The sequence below is a fragment of the Salmo salar genome, chromosome 20 (assembly GCF_965601325.2).
Source record: "Salmo salar chromosome 20, fSalSal1, whole genome shotgun sequence".
Taxonomy (NCBI): domain Eukaryota; kingdom Metazoa; phylum Chordata; class Actinopteri; order Salmoniformes; family Salmonidae; genus Salmo; species Salmo salar.
Genome location: NC_138310.1, coordinates 73,311,915 through 73,332,076, shown reverse-complemented (window position 1 = coordinate 73,332,076; position 20,162 = coordinate 73,311,915). Strand labels below are relative to the sequence as shown.

The following is a 20,162-nucleotide window of genomic DNA, read 5'->3' as shown; positions in this document are numbered from 1 at the left end:
GACCAGCTGCCTCTAATTGGAGATCATCCCAAACAAAACCCAACATAGAAATAGAAAATGAGAACATAACAACATAGAAAAACGAAACTAGAAAACCCCCCTGTCACGCCCTGACCTACTCTACCATACAAAATAACAGCTTTCTATGGTCAGGACGTGACAGTACCCCCCCCCCCCACAAAGGTGCGGACTCCGAACACACCTAAAAAACAACAAAAAAATAACAAAAAAAGGGAGGGTTAAGGAGGGTGACAAATGTCTATGGTGCAGTACGCAGAACCTTCTCATCCCGCGGATCCTCCAGCAGAGGAGGCGGCTCTGGTTCGGGGCGTAACCCCCACTCCGCCCACTGATCCCTCTGCTTTTGTGTCACCCGACCCTGGATCGTCGTCGTCGGAGGAACCGGACCGCAGATCATCGCCGGAGGCTCTGGACTGCAGACCGCCGCTGGAGACTCCGGACTGCAGATCGCCGCTGGAGACTCCGGACTGCAGACCGCCGCTGGAGACTCCGAACTGCAGACCGCCGCTGGAGACTCCGGACTGCAGACCGCCGCTGGAGACTCCGGACTGCAGACCGCCGCTGGAGGCTCCGGACTGCAGACAGTCGCTGGAGGCTCCGGACAAGGGAACGTCGCTGGAGGCTCCGGACTAGGGAACGTCGCTGGAGGCTCCGGACTGCAGACCGCCGCTGGAGACTCCGGACTGCAGACCGCCACTGGAGACTCCGGACTGCAGACCGTCGCTGAAGACTCCGGACTGCAGACCGTCGCTGGAGGCTCCGGACAAGGGAACGTCGCTGGAGGCTCCGGACTAGGGAACGTCGCTGGAGGCTCCAGACTAGGGAACGTCGCTGGAGGCTCCAGACTAGGGAACGTCGCTGGAGGCTCCGGACTGTGGGCCGTCTCAGGAGGTTCCGGACTGTGGGCTGTCTCAGGAGGTTCCGGACTGTGGGCCGTCTCAGGAGGTTCCGGACTGTGGGCCGTCTCAGGAGGTTCCGGACTGTGGGCCGTCTCAGGAGGTTCCGGACTGTAAAACGTCGCCAGAAGCTCTGGACTGGGAACTGTCGCCGGAAGCTCTGGACTGGGAACTGTCGCCGGAAGCTCTGGACTGGGAACTATCGCCAGAAGCTCTGGACTGGGAACTGTCGCCAGAAGCTCTGGACTGGGAACTGTCGCCAGAAGCTCTGGACTGGGAACTGTCGCCGGAAGCTCTGAACTGGGAACTGTCGCCGGAAGCTCTGGACTGGGAATGCGCACTGGAGGCCTGATGCGTGGGGCTGGCACAGGTGGCGCCAGACTGGTAACACCCACCTCAGGGCGAGTGCGGGAAGCAGGAACAGGACACCCCGAACTGGGCAGGCGCACTGGAGGCCTGATGCGTGGCGCTGGCACAGGTGGCGCAAAACTGGTAACACGCACCACAGGGCAAGTGCGGGGAGCAGGAACAGGACACCCCTGGACTGGGAATGCGCACTGGAGGCCTGATGCGTGGGGCTGGCACAGGTGGCGCCAGACTGGTAACACGCACCTCAGGGCGAGTGCGGGAAGCAGGAACAGGACACCCCGGACTGGGCAGGCGCACTGGAGGCCTGATGCGTGGGGCTGGCACAGGTGGCGCCAGACTGGTAACACGCACCTCAGGGCAAGTGCGAGGAGCAGGCACAGGGCGTACCAGGCTGGATAGACTCACTGGAGGCCGGGTACGTGGGGCAGGCACAGGATATACTGGGCTGTGGAGGCGCACTGGAGGTCTCGAGCGTAGAGCTGGCACAACCCGTCCTGGCTGGATGCTCAACCTAGCTCGACAAATGCTGGGCGCGGGCACAGATCGCACTGGGCTGTGAATGCGTACTGGCGACACAGTGCGCATCACCGCATAACACGGTGCTTGCTTCGTCACTTGCTCCCCACGGTAAGCACGGGGAGTTGGCTCAGGTTTCCAACCTGACTGCCAATCTCCCTGTGTGCCCGCCTCTCGCACTTGCCTCGTGGTTGGTATAGTGCCTCGTAATATCGGCGCTCCGCTTTCGCTGCCTCAATTTCCTCTTTAGGACGGCGATACTCCCCAGCCTGCCTCCAGGGTCCTTTCCCGTCCAATATCTCTTCCCAAGTCCACTGGTCCACTCCACGCTGCTTGGTCCTTTGGGGGCGGGAGATTCTGTTACGATTGTCGTAGGAAGGAGCGGACCAAAGTGCAGCGTGTGTGTCGTTCCACATTTTATTTTCACTGTGAAACTATGCAATACATACAAAATAAACTGACTGAACAAAAACAACAAACCGTGACGAAGAGTAAACATATACGTACTCCAAATCAATCTCCCACAAACACAGGTGGGAAAAACACCGACTTAAATATGATCTCCAATTAGAGACAACGATGACCAGCTGCCTCTAATTGGAGATCATCCCAAACAAACCCCAACATAGAAATACAAAACTAGAACATAACGACATAGAAAAACGAAACTAGAAACCCCCCCTGTCACGCCCTGACCTACTCTACCATAGAAAATAACAGCTTTCTATGGTCAGGACGTGACACATGCCAATAAAGCCCATTGAATTGAATTGATAGATTGACTCATCTTTGTATCTATGCCATTATAGCATCTGTGACATCATGGACAGCGCTATTGATGCTATATCCATTTTAAAGTAGTCCATTTTCTTCTCCTTCATTGGCTGATGGCACTCAACTCATAGGAATCCCCACCCAATTGACTACTTTAAAATGGTGGAAGCCCTCAATGGCAATGTCCATGCTAAAATATCCATGATGAGTCCTCCAACTATCTATATGACAACCAGCACAACCCCAATGTAAAGTCATTTTGGGTAAGTTGCCGAAATGCCACGCATATCAGTGCGTTCGTAACAACATAACCATTACAAAACTTCTATTTGATCAAATATGCCTCATGTTTCAAATTGGTAATTACATTTTTATAGACCAAATTCAACTCTCTCATTGAACGCCATACAAAAATTCCTCACTTTGTGCATTTATTTTTGTGGACAGAGTTTGGGTGAAGTAAAACCTCTCTCCTCTTCCTCTCTGGGTGTACTCAATTTAACTCCTTGGTTGTACTTTACGTTTTCCACAAGATGGTGCTAGAACAAAGAAACCAGAGTAGGCAAAAGCCTGATATTGCAATCATATAGCAGCCCATTTAGAGCAGTGTTTTGGAAGTTGATAAAGTCAAGTGTATGGTAAGAGACCAGGCACACAAAAATTAGTATAGCCTATCATTTGTATTTTACTTGAATAGTCCTGCGCATGAAGTCTCGCCAAAATGCCACGAACTTGGATGACCGCCTTGTTATAGCTGCTGAGTATAAAAACATTTTGACAAGGACAGGGGCATAAGATAGTGACCCTTCCCCTGCTCTGTGCCCAAGACCGCGGAACCTTTTAGAAGCCAGGAGTGGGAACCGCAGACATGGTCAAGATAGAGCTTGCACCGTTGAATATCCCGTTCAACCGACGTTTACAGACAGCTGCAGTTCTTCAATGGGTCTTCTGCTTTCTCTTTGGAGGTAACTGGTAGGCTACTGCGCACTTCCTCATCTTCAGCAAATCATAACCATAGTGGCCCAGGGTTGGGGTCAATTAAAATCAGTGCTTGCTCATGTGATGCCCATATTTTTCTTCACTTCCATCCTGTCCTGTCTGTCTAGCGCAGTGTTGTTTTTGTGTGTATGTTGTGATCGTGTTGAATGGATACTGGCATGTGGCTGCACTGTATGCCCTGTGGCTCTACCTGGACTGGGACACACCTCAGGCTGGGGGCCGCAGGTCTGACTGGGTACGCCACTGGACCGTGTGGAAACACTTTGGAGACTATTTCCCCATCCATGTAAGTAGGCGTATGATGTTTTCTGGTTGTGTAGCCTATACATGTAATGATATATGGAGGCCAACTAATATCAAGCCTAATTATTATCAACAGTAATAGGTTATTGCACCATTCTTTGCATAATTTAGACTTCAGCCTTTGTGTAATGACACTCAGAATTACTGATTGAATTCCATGTTGAATTAATAATATCACAGTTTGTATGCGAACACCTAATAACTGAATGATAAATGTAATTGAGGACGTTTGTCTCAAGGCAAGCATGACTGCCTACCCACTCTTTATCCACTGCCCTTTGGTGTATTAATAGCTCATATAGGTCAAAGCCATTGTAAAGTGGTCATTGGCCAATACATCATGGTGATCCCATGGCTAAAGGCCCAGCCCCTGTCACATCCACCCATTCTGTGGTTGAGTTCCTGCCGACTACATTGCAGATGTATGCCAGATCTTACAAGGCCTGGATATGTATTTAACATATCAGCTAACCACATCATATGACATAACCATCTGATGCCCGACTGTACAGTCGATGACGTAGCACACGACCATTGGTTGACGCAATGCAACATCTGCACATCTAGTCAGGCAGGAACTCAACCTATGTCTTATCCATTGTCCTCTCACTGTTTATGTCTTGTCTGTGTCTGTGGCCAGCTGATTAAGACATGTGACCTAGACCCAGAAAGGAACTACCTGATGGCGTTCCATCCTCACGGAATCCTGGTAGCCGGAGCGTTTGGGAATTTCTGTACAGAATACACAGGTTTCCAAGAGCTCTATCCAGGAATGACTCCTTACCTGCATACCCTCGGCATCTGGTTCGGCTTCCCATTCTTCCGGGAGTACCTTATGTCCTCAGGTGAACCTTGTTAGGGATGTATTTATGAACCATAACCATCAGATGCATTCCACCACAATGCTTCTGTTTTTTCTCATTTAAACACTATCAGTGAGCTTTCAAGGTTAGGTAAATACTGGAGTGCATTTTGAAGGACCCGAACATTACATTTCAAGGTCCAAACATTGTGTTGCACACTGTAGTGCAGTATTAGTTTGTCAACAATTCTTTCTTCATATTGTGGAATTTGTAAGTCTTTTCAAATAAACTCTGCCCTGTGAACGTTGTTTTTTCCTGGCCACATTTGTTCTAAGTATACTGTGCTGTACCTCCCCTAAGGGGTTGTTTCTTGTTCCAAGAAGAGTCTTACCCATGTGTTGAGCCAGAAGGGAGGGGGCAACGTGTCAATCATAGTGATTGGCGGGACGGCAGAGTCCCTGGAGGCCAGGCCTGGGAGCCTCATCCTGGAGGCTCTCAACAGGAAGGGCTTTGTCAAGATTGCTCTCAGGTGTGGGTGAGTCTCTGTCTGGGTCCACTTGTACACTTAAAAATGCATCCTTCCTGCCTAATTTCCTGTCAATCTACTCATCATCTATAACCATCTCGTTTTAAATAAAGTACTAGAAATGTTCATGTTGACTGAAATGTCCTCCATAAGGGCCATTACTGAATGTACTGTAGGCCATAAAGTGAACTATGAATCTTAACCCCAGGGCTTTTAATGACCCATGTGTTGAGATGAAAGGAAATGCACTGTAATATTACAGTACACACACACCTGCATGAATAACTGATTTATGTCCTCCGCTCAGAGATTTGAAATAATCACTAATTTGACTGGGCATTTAGTTGTTAAAAATAGAATTAGGATAGACTCAGGTCAGAAGGATTATGGGTAGCCGCTCTACATTCCACTTTAGATAGATTGGTGTGAGCCGAGGATGAGCTGGGAGTGATGAGGGAGATAGTGAGAGCAATAATGACAGGAACATAGATTTTTTAGCAAAAAACCCCCGAAAAGGATCAGATCACATTGAAATACATTGATTTTGCAAACAACCACAAACATCAAATTATGAGGTTGCGGTCAAACGTGGAATTATGCCGCTGGTAAAAATGCGGACTTGTTCTCTCACCCTGTCCTGTGTCCAGGGCTCATCTGGTGCCAGTGTTCTCCTTTGGGGAGAATGATCTGTTTAATCAGCTGAAGAACCCGAAGGGCTCCCTGATCCGTACCATCCAGGAGGGCATGAGGAAGACCCTGGGCTTCAGCCTGCCTCTGTTCCATGCCCGGGGGGTCTTCCAGTACAGCTTGGGCTTCATGCCCTTCAGACAACCCATCTACACCATTGGTGAGTGGGGAATGGGGGACAATGTGGGTGGAAAGTCATGGAAAGAGAGAGTTGACGAGGAATAAGAGACTAAAATATGACCCATTTGTGTCTATGGGGAAACATATTCCTTAAACTATTTACAAACAACATTTAGAAACAATGTGCAGTCACAGTGCTCTGATTGAAGGAATTCTTCTAGTTAGCTAGTCATCACCCAGATGGCAAAATAAAAGCTCACTGAGGGAGAGGGAGAACAGCCGATATATATGAGAAACTGGTAAACTGGTTCATAGCTAACTGTGTTAAGGGTAACTGTAACCGTGGCAGCAGCTGGGGTCAGCCAAGACATCGTGACCAGCTGGAACAGAGCCATCCACAGTGAAGGGTCACTGGGCTACAGCCAATCGAATCACCTTAGAAGCTGTAAACTCATGTGTCCTCAGTTTTGCCCTCTGTTCCACTTCCTTTATCTCTCCCCTCCCTTTCTCTCCTGTTCCTCCTCTGAGTGACTACATTTGAACATTCTGTAATTCCTCTGCCTTTCATTTTCTGCTCTCACTGAACCCCATCTGTATTTTTACTCTTTCTTTCTCCACTGCCTATCTCTCTCTCTCCATCTACCCTTGGCCCATCTTTCCCTCCTTCCCTTCCCTTCCTCCCTCCATCTCTTTCTCAGTGGGAGAGCCCATAGTGGTGGAGAGGAACATGAGTCCCTCATCAGCTGAGGTAGACAGGCTGCATGGCTGTTACCTGGAGGCGCTGACTAAGCTGTTTGAGCAGCACAAGGCTGAGTACAGGATCCTAGAGCACCAGCACCTCATCTTCACCTGACCAGACTAAATGAAGTCAGATAGCACTACACTGTAGGATTGCACCATTCAACCAGCTCCTGACCAATACACACTGATACAGACTTTCAAACAAACATAGTGCAAACATACACAAAAGCACACATGGGAAATGAACACGTGCATGCTTGCACACATGTACAGTGAACACCCATATACACAATCAAACGGCCATCGCTCTCATCCTTTGCTCTCTTATACAGTCAGCAGAGGCCCAGAGTAAGTGAGCTGAGTTGAGCGTTGGAAATCCCGCTCATTGCGCACCACTCTGGCGCTCCATCTCCTTTCCACCAGCTCTCTAAAAACCCCTTCACGTTCATTAAAATCACAATTTAACCAACACCCATCTATTTTTGTGACTACCTAGACCTACCATTTGGTTTTGAAGTATTGAAACCAAACCACATGACTTGAATGAAAAGTATTTTAATGAACATGAAAAGGTGAATATAAGAAGTGTTCATCATTTCAAATAGGCTACATGTCATATTAAACAACATATAAACACTCTAAATAGGTCAGGAGCCAGACAAAGAGTCTAAGAAGGAACAAAAATGTATTATTTAGGCTATTTTATTTCAATTATTTCAAGGCTATAGCCTACAAAGAAATACATTGTGAAGCATTTGCGAGTGCAACACACAAGGCTGGTAGGGAGTCAGGGACATTACCAAGCGCTCAGCATTTAAACAACATTTCGTTGTATCAAATCATTGTAGTCTATTAATTGGGGATATAGGCTGATTTACTTTATTAGTCTCAGTGGCTTTAAATTAATTTTTCGAAAGGAGTTTGGTCAGTCTATGGCTTCAGGCTCATGTGATGGTGCAGGCCAGCAGTGGGGAATATTCTCTCCATGCTTGCAGAGCCACTGGGAATGCTAAACACCCTTTAGGCCACTTATGCCAGGCTGGGCAGGGAGGCAGATTTTTTAAAATATATATAGGCAGGCCTAAATGTTTTTAGGCAAAGTAACCCAATTAAAAAACGGGAAGCTCCTTGAAAGTTGGAATATGCCAGGCACATTGGGCCAAAATCAATTATTGCCTATTGTATAGATAATAGAACAAAAATGAAGGAAACTTTTAAGATATCTGATTTTTAGTTTATAAATACTTTGCTACAATGACACACTTAATTAGCTACCCAGCTCATTCATTTCTTTTAGTTTAGCATGTGCACATAGTAATAAGTACATCATCATGCTTTCGGGATACGTGTCTTTTCAGATTCCACTATGATTCACCTCACTCCCTCTCTTGCTCTTGGTCCTCATCTTTGTAAGCAGTGGCAGAACTAGAGTTTTCTACATGGGGTGGCCAGGGGGTGTCCAAGGCTACTTCAGGGGACCATGACAGTAAATTAGTGTGTAACCCTAACCTGGCATCTAAGGAGCATGAATGAATCCTATGATTGCTGATTAGAGGTAGAAGTGATAATTCACTTAACCCAGAGTTCTTCAATGTGACAGATAGTGTGGTCCAAAAGGGTTTGTTCACTAGAATTATTTAAAATATTATGACTAGTCAGTGTCTCTACCTCGGAGCTGCAGCTCAATTTCTTTCTCTCACACACACACACACACACACACACACACACACACACACACACACACACACACACACACACACACACACACACACACACACACACACACACACACACACACACACACACACACACACACACACACACACACACACACACACACACACTGTACTCACATACTGGAGAGACTTGGGTCACTCTGTTTTCATGAATATATAATCTGGGTCTATAAGTGTTCAACATCCAAAATATTTTCCCAAAAATAAAGCTCATGCAATAAGGAAATAAGATAGCATTTGTGTGTTACATAAATTGCATAGTTTATTTACAAAAAAGTACATTTACAAAAACACACACCGCAATTTGACATACCAGGTATCAAGCAGAAACGGACTTTAAAAATAATTTTAGTGCCCATCAATATTACAAACTTACAGTATCATATTAATGCTCATATATATTATGTTAACTAATAGCAAAGGAAAGTTTTGGAATTGGCCTAATCAAGACCAAATTAAATCTGTGACATGATAACCTTTGGATTTATCATTTTACAATGTCAGTGTACTAGCTAGTACACAGTGTAGGTTTTAATCATGACCAGAGGGACCACCTAAGTGCCAAATTATCCTAGGTAGATTTAAAACAGCATAATTATGCGGTTCTGGTGAGAACTGGCAAAATGTTTCACAAACTCATCCATGTTGAGGGAGCGTGCCCTCCTTGACTCAACACTGAGAATTCCGAAGTAACTTAACCTGTCATCAACCATTGTTGTCCTAATGTGGGTTTTAATCAGTTTTAAAGCTGAGAAGCTTCTCTCGCAAGAAGCACTGCTGACTGGTGTAACAACAGAAATCTTACAAAGTTGAAATAGCTCATGGAAGACCTCTTTATAAGGTTCTAGAAACACAACAAAGTCAAGGAGAGTAGACGGTCTGTCCCTTCCACATTTCTCTCTCCAATCAAGAAGCCGCTTGGTTTGATGAACCTCATGTTTGAGGTCCTCTAAATCTGACTGTCTGAGCAAAGGCAAACAAAGGCTCCTCATTCAAGAATGTTGTACTCTTTGGGTTGAGAGACTGGACCCCTTGCATTATCTCGCAATTCTTCTTTGAAAAACGCATCTGCGGCTCAGCTGTGAGACTGTCAAGCACCTGATAAAAGATAGCTCTTTGGAAGCTCTCAACATCCCTTTGGTCACTATTTTTCTGTCCTACAGTGCTCATAACAATGAGTCGTGAAATCTTAAACTTGTTTTAGGCTGCCTTTTACATACTGTTTGTACACTTATTTTGCAGTGCTCTGCAATCTCTTCAACCTCTTTCCATAGTTCTCCAAAGTAAGCCTCACTTCTGTAGTCCTGTAACGTGTCTGTAAGGGCACCTACTAGATCCACAGCCCTTGCTAGGTCAAGAGAGCTTGATTGGAGCATGTCAGAAAGACATTTGGCATCACCAAGCACTTTACAAAAGGTAACCAAAAGCCCTATGAATTGTAAATCTATCTGAGAAAGAAGGCCCCTTGCCTCCACTGATCTATCACCACTATTTTCAAGTGTGATATCCTGTAGCACTCTCAGAACTGCTGGAATCCTGTCTCTCAGATTACGGCATGCTATGTACCTGCATGCCCACTTTACACCCATAAGTTCCCTGGGTTGCTGCTGTGGGTACATCTCTTTCTGAACTGCAAGCCACTTGAGATGAACGTACGAGCCAGATACAAAGTTCTAAAGCTTCTGCAGGAGAGCAAAAAAGTGAACTGCCTCAGGCACTGATTTTACAGCATCGACAAGAACCAAATGAAAACAATGTGCATGACAGTGCACATAAAATACAGATCTTGCACTGTTTTTAATCCGTGCAGACACACCAGAATGCTTTCCGCTCATGACAGACGCACCGTCATAGCCTTGTCCCACAAGATTATTTCTGTAGTCCAAACCATGTTTTTCAAGGCAATCAATTATCATTTTTGTGAGACCTGCTGCATCTAAGCTTTCAGCTGACTGAAAGTGTAAAAAGCTTTCGTGGATGGCCCCTTGTAACCTCACAACTGAAGACATTTGTTCTTTTTTCTTTAAATCTTTGGTTTCATCTGCAATTACACTAAAAACTTCACTTTCTTTTACTTCTCTTATTATTTCACTTTGTACCATCTCAGCTCAGCCCTCAAGAACTTCCTTCTGGGTTTGGTGGCTTGTGTACTTAGCATTGCCACATGCATTCATCCTTTTCTTTATGAGAGGGTCATGCTTTGCTATTTCTTCTAAGATTGTCAAAAAATGACCCTTGTTGTGAGAGTCATCAGACTCTCGATGACCTCTCCTCATTTATGACATCTAACATTGATGAGTTGCTGTCAATAGCCCTTTAAGGCTGATTCCAAGCATACATAGCATTGATATGATGCTCTGCCTTCGAATGGAGCTTAAAACCATAATCTTTAAACAGCGCCTTTTTCCAGTTACAAAAACCTGACTGTGATGGGAAGGCAGATTCAGGTGTATTGGGCAGAGAAAAATGCCTCCAGGTGAAACAATAAGTCGAATCTAGATTTACTTAATATTCAAGCCATGAATTGTCCTTATACCAGGAGCTGTTGAAAACCCTTTTCCTAGTACCATGCTGAGTTCTGGGAAATTATTTCAAACATGGCTGTACAGGACCCCTTGTCTGGATCTTGAAATGTCTGAAAAACACATTAAATTTACATTTACATTTTTACATTTTAGTCATTTAGCAGATGCTCTTATCCAGAGCGACTTACAGTAGAGTGCATACATTTTATAACATTTTTAAATACTGACTAAATAAATAATACTAAATAATGTGTCATATCTCTATGGAAATGTATAATTAAGGGATCCACAAGATTAGATACTAACAGCTGCTAACTAAAATGTGTAGTTTAAGGTATAGGCCTGGCCTACCATTGGGTCCTATTGGAACAGCATATCTGGTGCTTGATGCAGTTGGGAGGGGCTCGATGTCATCTCCTGGCAGCTCTGGCTCACTGTCTTGCTCAGAGCCAGAGGTCTCTGGCATCCCTTGATACATCTACTACATTAAAATAACACAACAACCATTAGTGTATAATCACAATAAAAATGCCACAGCCATCAAAACAAGAACACACATGAATCAACAACCAACATTTTAAAGTGAGGATTAATCTGACAAAATCATCTAGATGCTCTGACCTGGTGGTGGTAGACTGGATCCTTGTGAAGTCTGACCACACTGACTCTGACTAGCCTCAGGTAGGGAGCTGCTCTGACCTGGTGGTGGTAGACTGGGTCCTTGTGAAGTCTGACCACACTGACTCTGACTAGCCTCAGGTAGGGAGCTGCTCTGACCTGGTGGTGGTAGACTGGATCCTTGTGAAGTCTGACCACACTGACTCTGACTAGCCTCAGGTAGGGAGCTGCTCTGACCTGGTGGTGGTAGACTGGGTCCTTGTGAAGTCTGACCACACTGACTCTGACTAGCCTCAGGTAGGGAGCTGCTCTGACCTGTTGGTGGTAGACTGGATCCTTGTGAAGTCTGACCACACTGACTCTGACTAGCCTCAGGTAGGGAGCTGCTCTGACCTGGTGGTGGTAGACTGGGTCCTTGTGAAGTCTGACCACACTGACTCTGACTAGCCTCAGGTAGGGAGCTGCTCTGACCTGGTGGTGGTAGACTGGGTCCTTGTGAAGTCTGACCACACTGACTCTGACTAGCCTCAGGTAGGGAGCTGCTCTGACCTGGTGGTGGTAGACTGGATCCTTGTGAAGTCTGACCACACTGACTCTGACTAGCCTCAGGTAGGGAGCTGCTCTGACCTGGTGGTGGTAGACTGGGTCCTTGTGAAGTCTGACCACACTGACTCTGACTAGCCTCAGGTAGGGAGCTGCTCTGACCTGGTGGTGGTAGACTGGGTCCTTGTGAAGTCTGACCACACTGACTCTGACTAGCCTCAGGTAGGGAGCTGCTCTGACCTGGTGGTGGTAGACTGGGTCCTTGTGAAGTCTGACCACACTGACTCTGACTAGCCTCAGGTAGGGAGCTGCTCTGACCTGTTGGTGGTAGACTGGGTCCTTGTGAAGTCTGACCACACTGACTCTGACTAGCCTCAGGTAGGGAGCTGCTCTGACCTGGTGGTGGTAGACTGGATCCTTGTGAAGTCTGACCACACTGACTCTGACTAGCCTCAGGTAGGGAGCTGCTCTGACCTGGTGGTGGTAGACTGGATCCTTGTGAAGTCTGACCACACTGACTCTGACTAGCCTCAGGTAGGGAGCTGCTCTGACCTGGTGGTGGTAGACTGGGTCCTTGTGAAGTCTGACCACACTGACTCTGACTAGCCTCAGGTAGGGAGCTGCTCTGACCTGTTGGTGGTAGACTGGATCCTTGTGAAGTCTGACCACACTGACTCTGACTAGCCTCAGGTAGGGAGCTGCTCTGACCTGGTGGTGGTAGACTGGGTCCTTGTGAAGTCTGACCACACTGACTCTGACTAGCCTCAGGTAGGGAGCTGCTCTGACCTGGTGGTGGTAGACTGGGTCCTTGTGAAGTCTGACCACACTGACTCTGACTAGCCTCAGGTAGGGAGCTGCTCTGACCTGGTGGTGGTAGACTGGGTCCTTGTGAAGTCTGACCACACTGACTCTGACTAGCCTCAGGTAGGGAGCTGCTCTGACCTGGTGGTGGTAGACTGGGTCCTTGTGAAGTCTGACCACACTGACTCTGACTAGCCTCAGGTAGGGAGCTGCTCTGACCTGGTGGTGGTAGACTGGGTCCTTGTGAAGTCTGACCACACTGACTCTGACTAGCCTCAGGTAGGGAGCTGCTCTGACCTGTTGGTGGTAGACTGGATCCTTGTGAAGTCTGACCACACTGACTCTGACTAGCCTCAGGTAGGGAGCTGCTCTGACCTGGTGGTGGTAGACTGGATCCTTGTGAAGTCTGACCACACTGACTCTGACTAGCCTCAGGTAGGGAGCTGCTCTGACCTGGTGGTGGTAGACTGGGTCCTTGTGAAGTCTGACCACACTGACTCTGACTAGCCTCAGGTAGGGAGCTGCTCTGACCTGGTGGTGGTAGACTGGGTCCTTGTGAAGTCTGACCACACTGACTCTGACTAGCCTCAGGTAGGGAGCTGCTCTGACCTGTTGGTGGTAGACTGGGTCCTTGTGAAGTCTGACCACACTGACTCTGACTAGCCTCAGGTAGGGAGCTGCTCTGACCTGTTGGTGGTAGACTGGATCCTTGTGAAGTCTGACCACACTGACTCTGACTAGCCTCAGGTAGGGAGCTGCTCTGACCTGGTGGTGGTAGACTGGATCCTTGTGAAGTCTGACCACACTGACTCTGACTAGCCTCAGGTAGGGAGCTGCTCTGACCTGGTGGTGGTAGACTGGGTCCTTGTGAAGTCTGACCACACTGACTCTGACTAGCCTCAGGTAGGGAGCTGCTCTGACCTGGTGGTGGTAGACTGGATCCTTGTGAAGTCTGACCACACTGACTCTGACTAGCCTCAGGTAGGGAGCTGCTCTGACCTGGTGGTGGTAGACTGGGTCCTTGTGAAGTCTGACCACACTGACTCTGACTAGCCTCAGGTAGGGAGCTGCTCTGACCTGGTGGTGGTAGACTGGGTCCTTGTGAAGTCTGACCACACTGACTCTGACTAGCCTCAGGTAGGGAGCTGCTCTGACCTGGTGGTGGTAGACTGGGTCCTTGTGAAGTCTGACCACACTGACTCTGACTAGCCTCAGGTAGGGAGCTGCTCTGACCTGTTGGTGGTAGACTGGGTCCTTGTGAAGTCTGACCACACTGACTCTGACTAGCCTCAGGTAGGGAGCTGCTCTGACCTGGTGGTGGTAGACTGGATCCTTGTGAAGTCTGACCACACTGACTCTGACTAGCCTCAGGTAGGGAGCTGCTCTGACCTGGTGGTGGTAGACTGGATCCTTGTGAAGTCTGACCACACTGACTCTGACTAGCCTCAGGTAGGGAGCTGCTCTGACCTGGTGGTGGTAGACTGGGTCCTTGTGAAGTCTGACCACACTGACTCTGACTAGCCTCAGGTAGGGAGCTGCTCTGACCTGGTGGTGGTAGACTGGGTCCTTGTGAAGTCTGACCACACTGACTCTGACTAGCCTCAGGTAGGGAGCTGCTCTGACCTGGTGGTGGTAGACTGGGTCCTTGTGAAGTCTGACCACACTGACTCTGACTAGCCTCAGGTAGGGAGCTGCTCTGACCTGGTGGTGGTAGACTGGGTCCTTGTGAAGTCTGACCACACTGACTCTGACTAGCCTCAGGTAGGGAGCTGCTCTGACCTGGTGGTGGTAGACTGGGTCCTTGTGAAGTCTGACCACACTGACTCTGACTAGCCTCAGGTAGGGAGCTGCTCTGACCTGGTGGTGGTAGACTGGGTCCTTGTGAAGTCTGACCACACTGACTCTGACTAGCCTCAGGTAGGGAGCTGCTCTGACCTGGTGGTGGTAGACTGGATCCTTGTGAAGTCTGACCACACTGACTCTGACTAGCCTCAGGTAGGGAGCTGCTCTGACCTGGTGGTGGTAGACTGGATCCTTGTGAAGTCTGACCACACTGACTCTGACTAGCCTCAGGTAGGGAGCTGCTCTGACCTGTTGGTGGTAGACTGGGTCCTTGTGAAGTCTGACCACACTGACTCTGACTAGCCTCAGGTAGGGAGCTGCTCTGACCTGTTGGTGGTAGACTGGATCCTTGTGAAGTCTGACCACACTGACTCTGACTAGCCTCAGGTAGGGAGCTGCTCTGACCTGGTGGTGGTAGACTGGGTCCTTGTGAAGTCTGACCACACTGACTCTGACTAGCCTCAGGTAGGGAGCTGCTCTGACCTGGTGGTGGTAGACTGGATCCTTGTGAAGTCTGACCACACTGACTCTGACTAGCCTCAGGTAGGGAGCTGCTCTGACCTGGTGGTGGTAGACTGGGTCCTTGTGAAGTCTGACCACACTGACTCTGACTAGCCTCAGGTAGGGAGCTGCTCTGACCTGGTGGTGGTAGACTGGGTCCTTGTGAAGTCTGACCACACTGACTCTGACTAGCCTCAGGTAGGGAGCTGCTCTGACCTGGTGGTGGTAGACTGGGTCCTTGTGAAGTCTGACCACACTGACTCTGACTAGCCTCAGGTAGGGAGCTGCTCTGACCTGTTGGTGGTAGACTGGGTCCTTGTGAAGTCTGACCACACTGACTCTGACTAGCCTCAGGTAGGGAGCTGCTCTGACCTGGTGGTGGTAGACTGGGTCCTTGTGAAGTCTGACCACACTGACTGTGACTAGCCTCAGGTAGGGAGCTGCTCTGACCTGGTGGTGGTAGACTGGGTCCTTGTGAAGTCTGACCACACTGACTCTGACTAGCCTCAGGTAGGGAGCTGCTCTGACCTGGTGGTGGTAGACTGGGTCCTTGTGAAGTCTGACCACACTGACTCTGACTAGCCTCAGGTAGGGAGCTGCTCTGACCTGGTGGTGGTAGACTGGATCCTTGTGAAGTCTGACCACACTGACTCTGACTAGCCTCAGGTAGGGAGCTGCTCTGACCTGGTGGTGGTAGACTGGGTCCTTGTGAAGTCTGACCACACTGACTCTGACTAGCCTCAGGTAGGGAGCTGCTCTGACCTGGTGGTGGTAGACTGGATCCTTGTGAAGTCTGACCACACTGACTCTGACTAGCCTCAGGTAGGGAGCTGCTCTGACCTGGTGGTGGTAGACTGGGTCCTTGTGAAGTCTGACCACACTGACTCTGACTAGCCTCAGGTAGGGAACTGCTCTGGGGTCCGGTGATGATGCAAATGAGATGTCAATCAGCATCAAACTGCCAGTAGCGAATGAAATTTTGGGGTGGCACCCGGGGTGGCACTGGATACCCCTGACATCTCATTGGCCACCCCGGGTGCCACCCCAAAATTTCATTCGCTACTGGCAGTTTGATGCTGATTGACATCTCATTTGCATCATCACCGGACCCCAGAGCAGTTCCCTACCTGAGGCTAGTCAGAGTCAGTGTGGTCAGACTTCACAAGGACCCAGTCTACCACCACCAGGTCAGAGCAGTTCCCTACCTGAGGCTAGTCAGAGTCAGTGTGGTCAGACTTCACAAGGACCCGGACACCCCTCTAGCTCTGCCCCTGCTCGCAACCAACATTAATATTCTCTCTTCCTCGTCCTCGATTTGAAAAATGCGCCGCTGAACGTCAAAATAAATACTTATTTCAATAAGAGGTGAAATGAGATGTTAATCAGCATCAAACTGCCAGTAGCGAATTAAATTTTGGGGTGGCACCCGGGGTGGCCAATCAGATGTCAGGGGTGTCCAGTGCCACCCCAGACACCCCTCTGGCTCCGTCCCTGTTTGTAAGTCACCATGATTTTGCACCTGTGTGTTTTATCAGTTTCTTTATGAAAACATTTAGTAATCTCCATGACAGTAGCTAAAGCAAGGAGCTATAGCAGCACACAAGTAGACTACAAATACATGCTGGGCCAGGCATGTCCTGAGCTCATGAAGTGAGCGCTACTTTGGAGCGCTATTGGAGCAGGCGAGAAGGCCAACGCGCCAGCCTTTCAGAACCTTGCTCCGAGCTCCAGACAAATTGGGCACGCTCCGCTCACATACTCTGGCATAGGCATATAGTGCAGAGAAATATTGTACAGTTGGGTGAAAATCATTTGATATCAGGCTCTATTCATGACCAGCTCTTTCCTCCTGCTAACCTTATGGGACCTCGTGGCACAAATGGGGCATATCAGGTTGTGTTTGGTGCACCAAGGGAACACTTGTAGGGCTGCACGGGTGATGTTTGTGTGCTAGTCTCTCTGTTGTGGGGAGTGTCAGGTTTCTCTCTACTCCCAATCTCTCTTTCTCTCTGCCTGTGAGGAGCAGGCAGCAATGCTAAAATAGACATTCATGTCACATGACATTAGGGTTAAATTTAGACCACACCGGCTGAGCTACTGCACAGAGAGGATGCTGCTAAAATGAAGCCCTGCTATGCCATTGTCATAAACCTGTGTAATAAATAGACAATACTACATACAGGTTGTAAGATCGCAGGCAATGTGTTGTGAGATTTTGTTAATGGCATGAAATAGGGATTGGAAATGGGATCAGATCAGCATTGCATTGCACTGTAAGGGATTGAACATTTAGAAACATGGAGGGGGTTTCACTCTTTGACCCAGTGGCTCATGACATGGCCATGCAGATTCCTGTGGAAAGTGTAGACGTCATAGGTTACTCTCACAAAGATATTACTAAATTCCCAAGACATGGGAATTGATTGAGTAAGCTAATATATTTATATATGTGAGAATAAACTAATGTAGGCTATAGGCCTGATATGTGCATAACTGTGTTTTAAAGTCTAAATGTTATTTATTTTGTGTAAATACATAGCTATTTTTGTCTGATTACGAGTTGTCCTCTTGTAATATATTTATTCATAACATATTTTCTTTAATTTCACCTTTAAAGGCCCAGTGCAGTCACAATTATGTTTTTCCTGTGTTTTGTATCATATTGTTGTCACGTCCTGACCAGCAGAGGGAGTAATTGTATTAGTATTTGGTCAGGACCTGGCAGAAGGGTATTTGTTTTGTATGGTTTAGGTTGAGTGTGAATATTGTAGGGGTGTTTGATTTATTATTTCCGGGTTTTGGTTTATGTTCTATGTTTTGTATTTCTAGGTTCATTCTAGTTTTTGTATTTCTATGTCTAGGTAATTGGGTGTTGGACTCTCAATTGGAGGCAGGTGTTGTCTGTTGCCTCTAATTGAGAGTCCTATATATAGGTTTGTGTTTTGTTTGTAGTTTGTGGGTAGATGTATTTCGCACTGCTGTGAGTATTAGCCTGTGAAACTGTCGTTCTTTGTTTTTCTGTGTTCACATTTATTTAATAAAATATAATGATGAACATGCAACCCGCTGCGCCTTGGTCCTCTCTACCCAACGACAACCATTACAATTGTACAACAGCTGATTAAACTAACACTGTATAAGTGTGATTTAAAAAAAAATCTGTGTTATTTCCTGATAGTTGCTGGTTGAAAATACACTCTACACCGGACCTTCTAATCAGCAGGTTTGCATGGGCTGGAGTTTCGACTTTCCATGGTGACATCACCGTGTAGTAAATTGGTTAATAGACCAATAACAAGAGTTCCAAACCTCTCTGCCAATAAGTTTTCAGTTTCCCCTCCACTTGGACCACTCCCAGACAGTCCTAGCAAAATCCTTGCTTAAGAAATACACTGCTCAAAAAAATAAAGGGAACACTAAAATAACACATCCTAGATCTGAATGAATGAAATAATCTTATGAAATACTTTTTTCTTTATATAGTTGAATGTGCTGACAACAAAATCACACAAAAATAATCAATGGAAATCCATTTTATCAACCCATGGAGGTCTGGATTTGGAGTCACACTCAAAATTAAAGTGGAAAACCACACTACAGGCTGATCCAACTTTGATGTAATGTCCTTAAAACAAGTCAAAATGAGGCTCAGTAGTGTGTGTGGCCTCCACGTGCCTGTATGACCTCCCTACAACGCCTGGGCATGCTCCTGATGAGGTGGCGGATGGTCTCCTGAGGGATCTCCTCCCAGACCTGGACTAAAGCATCCGCCAACTCCTGGACAGTCTGTGGTGCAACGTGGCGTTGGTGGATGGAGCGAGACATGATGTCCCAGATGTGCTCAATTGGATTCAGGTCTGGGGAACGGGCGGGCCAGTCCATAGCATCAATGCCTTCCTCTTGCAGGAACTGCTGACACACTCCAGCCACATGAGGTCTAGCATTGTCTTGCATTAGGAGGAACCCAGGGCCAACCGTACCAGCATATGGTCTCACAAGGGGTCTGAGGATCTCATCTCGGTGCCTAATGGCAGTCAGGCTACCTCTGGCGAGCATATGGAGGGCTGTGCGGCCCCCCAAAGAAATGCCACCCCACACCATGACTGACCCACCGCCAAAGCGGTCATGCTGGAGGATGTTGCAGGCAGCAGAACGTTCTCCATGGCGTCACCAGACTCTGTCACGTCTGTCACATGTGCTCAGTGTGAACCTGCTTTCATCTGTGAAGAGCACAGGGCGCCAGTGGCGAATTTGCCAATCTTGGTGTTCTCTGGCAAATGCCAAACGTCCTGCACGGTGTTGGGCTGTAAGCACAACCCCCACCTGTGGATGTCGGGCCCTCATACCACCCTCATGGAGTCTGTTTCTAACCGTTTAAGCAGACACATGCACATTTGTGGCCTGCTGGAGGTCATTTTGCAGGGCTCTGGCAGTGCTCCTCCTGCTCCTCCATGCACAAAGGCGGAGGTAGCGGTCCTGCTGCTGGGTTGTTGCCCTCCTACGGCCTCCTCCATGTCTCCTGATGTATTGGCCTGTCTCCTGGTAGCGCCTCCATGCTCTGGACACTACGCTGACAGACACAGCAAACTTTCTTGCCACAGCTCGCATTGATGTGCCATCCTGGATGAGCTGCACTACCTGAGCCACTTGTGTGGGTTGTAGACTCCGTCTCATGCTACCACTAGAGTGAAAGCACCGCCAGCATTCAAAAGTGACCAAAACATCACCCAGGGCTGCATAGGAACTGAGAAGTGGTCTGTGGTTACCACCTGCAGAACCACTCCTTTATTGGGGGTGTCTTGCTAATTGCCTATAATTTCCACTTGTTGTCTATTCCATTT

At 47.9% G+C, this 20,162-nt stretch overlaps 1 protein-coding gene across 1 annotated transcript; it reads left to right on the top strand.

Moving 5' to 3' along the window:
• The first annotated feature begins 3,171 nt into the window (after positions 1-3,171).
• LOC106581313 (2-acylglycerol O-acyltransferase 1) lies at positions 3,172-8,580 on the top strand. Its single transcript, XM_014163281.3, has 6 exons — positions 3,172-3,541; positions 3,683-3,861; positions 4,519-4,723; positions 5,042-5,216; positions 5,855-6,054; positions 6,713-8,580. Exons 1-6 carry the CDS (start codon positions 3,445-3,447, stop codon positions 6,865-6,867), a joined length of 1,011 nt encoding a protein of 336 aa, XP_014018756.1. The 5' UTR covers positions 3,172-3,444; the 3' UTR covers positions 6,868-8,580.
• Positions 8,581-20,162: the final 11,582 nt, after the last annotated feature.

Coding starts and splice junctions, on each gene's coding strand:
- LOC106581313 (XM_014163281.3), top strand. CDS start 3,445: ATGGTCAAGATAGAGCTTGCACCGTTGAATATCCCGTTCAACCGACGT. Junction 3,542..3,682: donor CTTCTGCTTTCTCTTTGGAG/GTAACTGGTAGG, acceptor CTGTCTGTCTAG/CGCAGTGTTGTTTTTGTGTG. Junction 3,862..4,518: donor GAGACTATTTCCCCATCCAT/GTAAGTAGGCGT, acceptor GTCTGTGGCCAG/CTGATTAAGACATGTGACCT.